The sequence below is a fragment of the Leguminivora glycinivorella genome, chromosome 20 (assembly GCF_023078275.1).
Source record: "Leguminivora glycinivorella isolate SPB_JAAS2020 chromosome 20, LegGlyc_1.1, whole genome shotgun sequence".
Classification (NCBI taxonomy): domain Eukaryota; kingdom Metazoa; phylum Arthropoda; class Insecta; order Lepidoptera; family Tortricidae; genus Leguminivora; species Leguminivora glycinivorella.
The window spans coordinates 5,049,303-5,059,495 of record NC_062990.1 but is presented as its reverse complement, the minus strand read 5'-3'; the positions used below and the strand labels follow the sequence as shown (position 1 = coordinate 5,059,495).

General features: G+C 37.1%; 2 protein-coding genes across 2 annotated transcripts in view; one reads left to right on the top strand and one right to left on the bottom strand.

Moving 5' to 3' along the window:
- The first annotated feature begins 412 nt into the window (after positions 1-412).
- On the top strand, positions 413-4,822 carry LOC125236999. Its single transcript, XM_048143911.1, has 4 exons — positions 413-560; positions 1,473-1,619; positions 3,059-3,172; positions 4,270-4,822. The coding sequence occupies exons 1-4, from the start codon at positions 513-515 to the stop codon at positions 4,654-4,656; spliced, it is 696 nt and encodes a 231-aa protein (XP_047999868.1). The 5' UTR covers positions 413-512; the 3' UTR covers positions 4,657-4,822.
- LOC125236998 overlaps positions 4,800-10,193 on the bottom strand; it is a 71,331-nt gene continuing 65,937 nt past the window's right edge. The window contains exon 5 of the mRNA XM_048143910.1: positions 4,800-10,097. Coding sequence (XP_047999867.1) covers positions 6,312-10,097 — 3,786 coding nt within the window. The 3' untranslated portion in view covers positions 4,800-6,311. The remainder of the gene's footprint in view (positions 10,098-10,193) is intronic.

The following is a 10,193-nucleotide window of genomic DNA, read 5'->3' as shown; positions in this document are numbered from 1 at the left end:
AATCTGACGATAATGGCACATAGGTCATCCCTGACGAAACTGAACTAAAATGATAAATAACCTAACCACATAATTAAAATTTTGAAAAAACCCCCGACATAGAGTGGACCGATTTTCATGAAACATGGCTAAGAACACTCCCGACTAACTCAGCTTTCAAACAAAAAAAAACTAAATCTAAAATCGGTTCATCCCTTCGATGCCACAGACAGACAAACAGAGAGTCAGACACGTCAAACTTATAACACCCTGTCGTTTTTGACTAACTGCTTCTGACGAAAGAGGAATCTGACGGATGAGTTCTAAAATCTATTAGAAAGCCAGTTCGAATATCCAATTACATCATAATTAAATAACTTCCATTAAAGAAACAGTAGTTTTTCCAACGCATGTTAACATCAAAGCATGTCGAATCAGTAATCAACTACGTTTCCAATTTAAAAATCAATTTCCCAAAACTGATAAAGACAATTTTATTTTAATTTCTCTTTTACCTGTGTGGCTGTTGGACAATGGTTGCGCTTATTTTTTTAATAATAACCATTGTATTTGGCCCTATCGTAAGTACTTTAAGTACATACAATACAATCACGCCTCATCGCCCGGTGCGCTAGGTGGACGACATTCGAAAAACTGCGGGACACTTCTGGATGAGATTAGCCCAGGGCCGGGATAAGTGGCGTACACGAAGGGAGGCCTATGTTCAGCAGTGGGCAGAGCACATAAAACTACTCAAGTTTCAGTGCCACTCATGGCAAACGAGGGGTTGCAATAAAACGAAATTGTAAAAGTGGGAAAGCTTGAAATCTGGGCTAATTTACAGTGAGCTGTGAAAGTGAATGGAGAATTTATCAATGATGAATTCATAATTTCTCCATGCACTTTCGCAGCTCATTGTACCTTATAAATAAATTTTACGTTTTTAGCTACAAAGTACACGCGGTTGTTGATAAGGTTCATTTCAAATTGAAGAAGAATACCTATATAGTTATTTGTTTTACAAGGGGGCAAATTTGTTGTTTAACCGCACATGCCAATATTGATACCCGAACAAGCGAAAGTTCCAATATTGGAATCTTTCGTTTGCGAGCGTAGCGAGTGGATCAGATTGTGGAATTTTGAGCGTTACGAGAGTTTCAAGGCACGAAGGTTAAACAAGCTTTGCCACCGAGTGAGACACAAAATTTTTCACCTCACCAACACGAACAAAATCTGACTAAATCAAATCTATCAATTTATTCCATTTATGATTCAAAATCATCATTTACTTATACACAGGTAAAAGTTTAAGAGTCAGATTAAGACATCAAGTTAAAATTTTTATGAAATTACTTTGCACCCTCGTGGATAAAATGCAATTTTGCTGTCAGTTTTCGAATAGCAAAGAAATCCTTTACCAGTTGGTGTGGTGAAAACATTACTGAATTAATCATATTATTAGCAGATACATTGCACTTCTGAATCTATTTCAGACTTGTACCCTTAACCCAAAAGAGCCTTTCCTGAAGACTCAGATAAATGACGAGAAACATGCCTCGGCGTTCAACAAGCTGCTCAACTCCATAGTGAAGACTAATAGGAAACGACTGGACTCCATCAACAAGTTGGCTAAACTGCAGGTACGAGTATGTTAGGTTCCGGTATTAGTCATACTCATGAACATGGTAACGAGCATTTTCAGAATTTGGGTCCCCCCCAATTAGCGTATAAGTGCGTTTTCACATTGTCCGATCCGATATCGGATGTGGGACCGATATCCCATATATTTAAGCCGCCATCTTTGATTTTCGCCTTTGAAATCCTTCCTACATCCGATATCGGATCGGATAATGTGAAAACGCACTAAGTTGTTCACAAAAATTAACTCGCTGGCAGTTTTGTGACGACAATTAAGCATAATATCTGTCTAAAAATTTACTTTTTTCACATTCTGAATGTAGATTAGGTACTTATCTCTTAAAGTCTATGTACCTATAATTAAAACAAAAACAATATTTTATGTTTAATTACCGTCACAAAACTGACAGTGAGTTAAATTTTGTTAACAACTTACGCTAATTGGGGGGTCCCAAATTCTGAAAGTGCCCTAACAAATTAACAATGGCTTTAACATTAGTGCGTTTTCACATTATCCGATCCGATATCGGATGTATAACCGATATCCACATTTGCTTTGCTTTGATTTTTGCCTTTGAAATCCTTCCTAAATCCGATATCGGATCGGATAATGTGACAACGCACTTAGGCCGAAAATATCACTGACAAATACGCACAGAACCGTCTTGTATTAGATACCTAAATTAATTGTTGCTGAAACTCCTTTTTAGAGTTTTTCTGAATAATTCATATAGTTGGGATTTAAATACATAGTTAGTACGATACAAGTGCGTAAAAAATGAAGTTTGAAACGAGTGGCGATAAATTAACACACGACCGAAGGGAGTGTTTTAAATCGACACGAGTTCTGAATTACCTTTTTTCACGTGTATCGTAAGGCGTTTTTCAGTACAGAAGGCCCTCTGAAGTTTCGACCTCACAAGAAATGAACCACATTACGCACTAGTGCGGCAAAGTGCACCATCTGTTCGGTTTATAGCATCAAATAACATGGTCCTTCGAGCCGGATATGACCGTTATCAAACTAGTGGCAAGGATGATTTATATAGGATTTATAATCTTCATACTAAGAATCGTACCTACATTTTTTAGCGCCATCTATTAAATACTCTCATAACTACACTGATGATGCCTAAAATTTTTTTTAAATGTGCATTGACGTGATATCACATGATTAAATAAAGAAGCAATAGAAGCCTGTCATTTGTTCTTTTAAAAAATAAAAACACGCAAAAATATGATTTTGGCCATTTCGGAGCTGCGAAACAGCGCCGTTTAGTTATAAGCCTAAAAAGCCCATAATTTCAGGGGTACGCTTTTTTGTATGGGCCTTGCCTGTCCCGGTATTATATGGTCCTTGGTAGTTACCCCTCCCCCCGGGCACGAAGCTGGATCCGCGCTTGCTGTGTTCCTTTTTTTATAACAAACTAAACTGTCGTAGGCCATGGATGTGTACCCTTCGTTGCAAGACACACTACGATCCTCCTCTCGAAGGGATAGCGATGAATCGAGTGACGAAAGTGATGAAATGAAGAATATCATCTATCTAGTTATAGTAAGTATAAAATACCTCTACATGTACCGTATTGTATATCCATACTCCATACTAATATTATAAATGGGAATGGGTGTGTCTCTGTTTATTTGTCCGTCTTTCACGGCAAAACGGCGCGACGAATTGACATGATTTTTTAAGTGGAGATAGTTGAAGGGATGGAAAGTAACATAGGCTACTTTTTGTCTCTTTCTAACCCCTCAATTCCCTAAAATAGGGGGTGGAAGTTGAGATGAAGCATTCCGCAATTTTCGAATTTAACAAGAGCGAAGCCGCGGACAAAAGCTAGTATTGTATATATAAAGTGTGCCAACGCCAAAACGAAAAGGAGTGAGGACATGACACGGCACAATAAATAAATAAATATTGGGGACACCTTACACAGATCAACTTAGCCCCAAACTAAGCAAAGCTTGTACTATGGGTGCTAAGCGACGATATACATACTTAAATAGATAAATACATAGGCTTATATACATAGAAAACATCCATGACTCAGGAACAAATATCTGTGCTCATCACACAAATAAATGCCCTTACCGGGATTCGAACCCAGGACCGCGGCTCAGCAGGCAGGATCGCTACGTACCGACTGAGCCAGACCGATCGTCAAAAAACAATATCTCGGAAATCATGACATTTTCATTAAGTTCAAATTCGCTTAATGTGATAGCGTATGAGATGTCCCAGTGATTTGCAAGTTGCGGATACTTTCCAAAAAAAATCTTAAATATCTTAAAAAATTCACGAAACTTTCACGAAAAATAAAGGGAATTTAAATTTATGAAATGCAAAGTTTCCATCCATACAATTGTTCATACAAAGTATGGAAAGTTTCCGAAGTTTTCCTATGTGAAAATTTCAGAATTTGGGAAACCGTCGGCATATCAGTAAGATGTCCTATCACCCCTTTTAGTTTTGGCGTTGGTTTTAGGGACACCCTGCATATACATAGCTGTTTAGGCAATGCTCGGTAAGCACCTTTACCAAATTTTGATGTCCATAACTAGGTACTGGGCTTGCAGTTTCTATACTGTACGGTTGCTTGGGCACTTTCTTTTTTTTGACATCACTTAAACTTACCATTTTCCTTACAGCCAGACACATACTCAGCACCCAACGCGTCACAAATCACCCCAAGAGTCGAACCCCCGACCACCGAACCGCCAAAGCCAACTAAACCACCACTGCCGCCAGTTCGATCTCAAGACCCGCTCATACCTACTATCCAAGATTTCTCTAAACTCAAGACCGCACCGCTAGTAACATCTTCTATACAAACTATAAGCAGAGAAGGACTAGATGCTTTGCGACAAAATATAGAGAGATCGTGCAAAAGTAAAGAGGTGAAGAAATGTAGGAACGCGTGCCTCGCGGCGGTCAAAAGTGCGTGCTCTGAGTATGATTGTAAGAAGAAGTTGAAGAAGAAATTGAAGAAGACTTGTAAGAGGGAGTGTAAGGATGAGTTCAAAAGTGCATGGTGAAGCACAGTAATGCCATCTAGTTTTCTTATTTTGAATTAGCCTAGTTGCTTTCGTATATTTTTCGAGACGAAATTATGTTTTCGTTTTAATTTCTACTCTTTTTGCGAGGTTATTACAGAAGATTTAATATGGATAAGAATAAATCAAAGAGAAACATTTTAAAATTGTCTTTATTTCATTTATAATACATCAATAAAATACTAATTGCATAACCGCGTAATAACTTGTTAATTTGTATGTAAATACACTCGTACAGACTTAACAACAAAAACTATTCGTTTATAACAAAATAATACATTTCTTGTAATTGTTATTTCGACGCAGTCTGGCCAAAATTATATAAAATATTACTAAAATAGTGGTAATAATTATGGAATGAATTTATGTCAAAATGAATTTAATGAAAACTGTTGTTTCATCATCTATGTTTTTTTGTAGTTTCATAACGAATCGAAAATCAAAACTTGTGCATAAATATACTCAGTGTATTTATAGACAAAAAAGGTATTTCTATTCTCATAATATTTATTTCAGTATACTTCAATTGAAATAAAATAAAAAAACAAGGCCGTATTAGCGACCTCTATCGGAAATGGAAGACAACACTTCTGACCAGACTCGTCAAATAATGCAAAACTTACATCAATTTATTCAATTATTTTGAACTACTGGAAATGTCAAATTGTATGGATAAACTATTGCCACTAAGAAATGAAATCTTTGTTTATTTTATTTATCCTTTGGGTCACTTCACGTAATAATATGTCCGATTACTGAATAAAAAGGTTCCTTGGCGATTCCGCCATATTTAAAAATAATGTTTAAAATAATAAATAACGCTAACTATTCTATAAAATGGCCCTGAAACGCTCGCACATTTCAAAATAATGATAAATCTACAGTTTAAAATATTGTGGTAGATACAGAGGACGGAATGTCAAAATAATAGAATATCTAATAAATTATAATCTCAATTAATTTGATATTAGGTACGTGGAATGTATTTGAATATATATATTTTTTTTTTTAATTGTGACAGATCCTTAACACTACGATTAAAATTGCATTCACAACCGAAAATAATTCTTAACATTTTTAATTCGCGAAATATCGAAAATACACTAATTTTAATAGAAATGTAAATTTAAAAAGGCACATCAATAATAATTTTGTTAAGGTTATTAAGATTCATAATTTTATCCCAATATAAGGCACTTACGTATTCTCTCGATTTTAAGTTTAACATTTTTCTCTTATATCTACTGGAACTTACATAAGTTCTGATATAGATTTTAATAATCATTTACAAGTGAACGAAAATTCTTGTTTAAGTGTATAGTGTAATAAAAAAATAGTAAGTATACAATTACTTTACAATGTTACGACCAAGAAAATAAAATTGAATTACAAGGTAACGAAGTAGTAATAAACGTTATTTCAATAAACATTAAAATGTTTATTTAGTGAGAAGTTCCCTGACATTGTGCAAGTAAATTACTTATAAAATTGCTCATTATTGTTCAGATGTCATCTAAACAACAAGAATGTAGGTATTCTTCCAAGAAGTATTCAAAGCATGCTGAGACATTTTAGCTACTAAAAATTGTTTTTCCATTTGAATCTGTATCAGAACTTTTGTAAATCTTTAAGTGTTTTTACAAATATTTACCACCGCTAGGGCTTCTAGAGCTAGACTTAATCGAAGTCACAGATATGTTGCCGGAGCTCCCGCTACTCACAAGTTTGGGAGGCGGCGAACTCGGTACTGAAAACGTTTTATCCGTCAAATTCTCCTGACTTAACGATTTCTGACTCATGAAAACTGGAATCTTCGAAGTTACTGTTACCGCTTTCGGTTTGTCCGATGCTTTCACCGGTATACTGCTTGGCTTTGCTGAAATGACAGGCTTTGCATCAGCTGATCTTAGTTGCATTTGGTCGAGTTGTGATAGTCTTCTGTTCTCCAAATCAGTGCTTGTAACTATAGTTCCTTTAGGAGATTCGTACGTCGCTGTTCTGAATTTGATGGTCGTGTTTCTTGGTAAGTCGAAGTCGGAATGTCGTTTCTTTGGCTCGTCCTGTGTCGGTTTCGTTCGTTGTTCTTGCTTGGCTGTATGGTGCCGTTCGTTTGAGATGAAATCGTTTAGCAGTTCAGGGTCCAGTTCGTAGGAAAGTGGGGGTTCGGAAGGGGGCACTCTTTGCCTACTTGATACTTTGTCTTTCTCTTTCTGTTGCTGCTTTTCTGTCCTTGGTGTGACGACTTGTATTTCTGTTATGTGATCTTTCTTTTGTTCAGATTCTTGAGGACATTCTAATCTTTGTTTCTGCGAATCTGACATTGCTGCCGGATTGATGGTGTATCGTGTTTTGGTCACTTCAACTGTGTCGTCTTTCTTATCTTGCACGTCGTCTAACTCTCTGATGATTCTTATTCCCAATTTAGATAGTTCTTCTGGTGTCTTTTGTGCCATGAAACTAGGGTCGTTGGTTATTTTATCCATTAATGCTTTAGCTTGTTCCTCGTCTAGTTCTGTATTTAAAATAATAGTTTCCGTTCTTGTGTACGCTGGCTCGTCACTTGTAAAATGCATGTTAGGGTTTTGTCTTTTTATTTCGTCTAATATCTTCTTATCAATGTCAGCGACATCGCCTTCTTCCAAGTCCAATTCATTTAAGTCTCCCTTTTTAGAAATACCGAAAGTTACTTGTTCCACTTGTAAAGGAGCATCTCCTTTAGCAGTTATATATTGTGTAGATATTTTCTCAATGTTTTGTCTGATGACTTTGTTACCAAATTCATCCTCTGCAACATTGACTGTTACAGTTTTCTGTACAGGCTCCTGTGTCATTGTTAGGGACATGTTTGCTGGCTCCATGTACAATGTTCGTCCGTCTTTTTCTTCAGGTTTTCTCTTAATACCCTCAACAATATCTGGTATTAGTCTTATATTTGGTTTTCCAATTTCTATGCTTTTTGTATAAGATTTCCTTTGCTCTTCAGTGGGTTGGGTTTTTTCAGTAGTTATTGTAACAACATTATTGTTTTGCCTCGGCTCTGTCCATTCGCTTGAGAATGTTTCCATTTGAGGTTTTTTATCAAATTTCATACTGTTGTTAGATCCAACTCTTATGTTGCTGACGAACTCATCATATTCTTTTAATTTCGGGTCAGTTGTCTTTAAATTAAAATTGACAATATCTGGTTGATGTTGACTGATAGCTGATTTAGATGCATCAGTCATTGGCGTGGGAGTCTCTTTACTAGCGGTAGCTTCATTCTTTTGATCAATATGGACATTCAAAATGGGATTTTTCGCTAATAACTTCTTCATCATGTCAGATTTAGGTCGCTCCAAACTGTTAACATAAGTATTACGACTTACTTTCAAGTCATCTGGAATGTTGGTATCATATGCCATGTGTTTTTCTTCAAATTTGACTGGTGATTCTTTCTTAGGACTCATATCATGAGTGCTATCTAAAGAGCTCATATTGCTACCGTCTGAAGTAGATTTAGCAAATTCTGATACTAGTTTTAAGTGCACCTTCATGTTTTCGTCCATAATCCTCCTTGCCAAATGATCTGATGTTTCATGAGGCTCGCTCTCAACTAGAGGAGGCGATTCGGGTTCTTTGATTTTCTTCTGACTTTCTGGTTCAATCTTTTCGGAGTCTATTGAGCTAGTGGATCCTTTTACAATAGCATCCTCCAAATTGCCAAATTCAGATGCCTTCTTCAAGCGATTTCTCTGGAATGTATTAAGCCCTTCCATAGCAGAAGTCTTAGCAATATTTAAGCTAAGCCTAGACTCCTTGTGTTTGATTGTCACTCCTTTCTCTGGATCCATATCAGGCAGTGTATCTTCTGCGGCAGAATCAAAGAACGTTGATTCTACAACTGACATAGCTTTTCTCTTTTTAGGTGACAGCGTTTCATTTATTTCGCCATCTTCAGCTGATATATCCAAGCTTTGCGCTCTTTCTAAAGTACCAGTAGATGGCATATTTGTTTTGACTCTCAATTCGAATCGCGATAAGTCGCCCAATGAGGCGGCTTTGCGTTCGTTCTCATCTAGGATCGAAGTGTCGTCTGAAGCAGAGTTGAGAGTGTCATCTAGCGGCGAACTGTGGATCGTGACGTCACTGTTGTTTAACTCAATAGTTGTGGATCCTTTGTCGCTTTTTTCGCTATGATTTAAAGATACAACCGAATGGATGTCTTGGTTAGAAGAAAGGTTTGATTTGGAATCTTCAAAGTAATTGTTGAGAGAATCGCTTTCTCGTTTGAATGGTCTATGAACAATATCATCTATGTCGTCTTGGCTGAAGTTAATTGATTCTTCAGCGTGAGGCTGCGGTGCTGGTTTAGTTTTAATTGCTTTGGGTGTCGAGGTATTGTATGAAGTTGTAGTAGTGTTAAGAGATGTAATAGAATCATGTAATAGGCTTGAAAATTGCTTTTCGTTCTTTAAAAAGTCATTTACATTTTTCAATTGTTCAAGCATACTGTCATCTGTCTTGTTTTTCTCAACTTCAGGCGGCGATGGTGCTTTACCCTTAGATTTCTTGTTTGGTTTTGGAGCTTCATCTTTCTTGTGTTCGTTTTTGTCATTATCCTTTTCGTAAAGTAATTCTGTGGCACTCTTTCTGTTGCTTCTTGCCGCTTTGGCGGCATCGAACATATGCTGTGGTAATTCTTGTGGTATACCATTTTCATCCCGCTTAATGCCACTTGAGTTCAGATCAGTTCTAGCAAAAGCAGTCGGCGCATTGTCAGACGTCTTAGAATCAGCACTTGTATTTAAATCTTCTGGTTTAACTCTAGCATTGGGAATAGGGGGTGCCATCTTTTCTCTTCTTTTAGCAACTACAGGTTTCTTAACTTCTGTCTCACTTTCCAGTTTATGTGAAACCGGCGCTTGCCTTTGCGGTTCAGGTTTATCTGGTTCATCCACAGCTTTCTTCTCAACTTTCTGCGCTACGACGCCATTTTCGACATTCTTCTGTTTTAAGACTCCATCATCTGGCACATTTGGCGGCAATACTCTTATTCCGAATTTCATACCTCTTTTAGGATCATACTCTCTCTTCTGCACTTCCGCGTGTTCTAGATTAGCCGTCCCGTTTTCTGCTTGTATAATGACATCGCTAGTTGAATGCCTTACCTTGTTCTTTTCAGGTTTATAATCGACAGGTTTGGCAGTAGCCTGAGCTACATCTGAATATCTATTCTTATTCAGTTTGATGTTCTTCTCGTTCTCTCTTTCTAGCGTTGTGGGGAGTTCTTTCTTCTCTTTCTTGTTTCGTTCCAGGGTGGTGGGGACGATCTTTTCTGTGATTATCTTCTTGATGCCCTTGTGCTTGGTCTCTAACGTGGAATTGTTGGAGTGAGACGCGTTGGGGGACTGCGGTGGGTGGAGGAGCTTGCCTTCCTTCTCGAGCTGTAATTAAAAGAAAAATGATTAGATCATAAATATTACAAGTTTTTCGTTAGGTTTGCGATATTTTCAAACAGATTTTGTAGAGACAGTTCAATC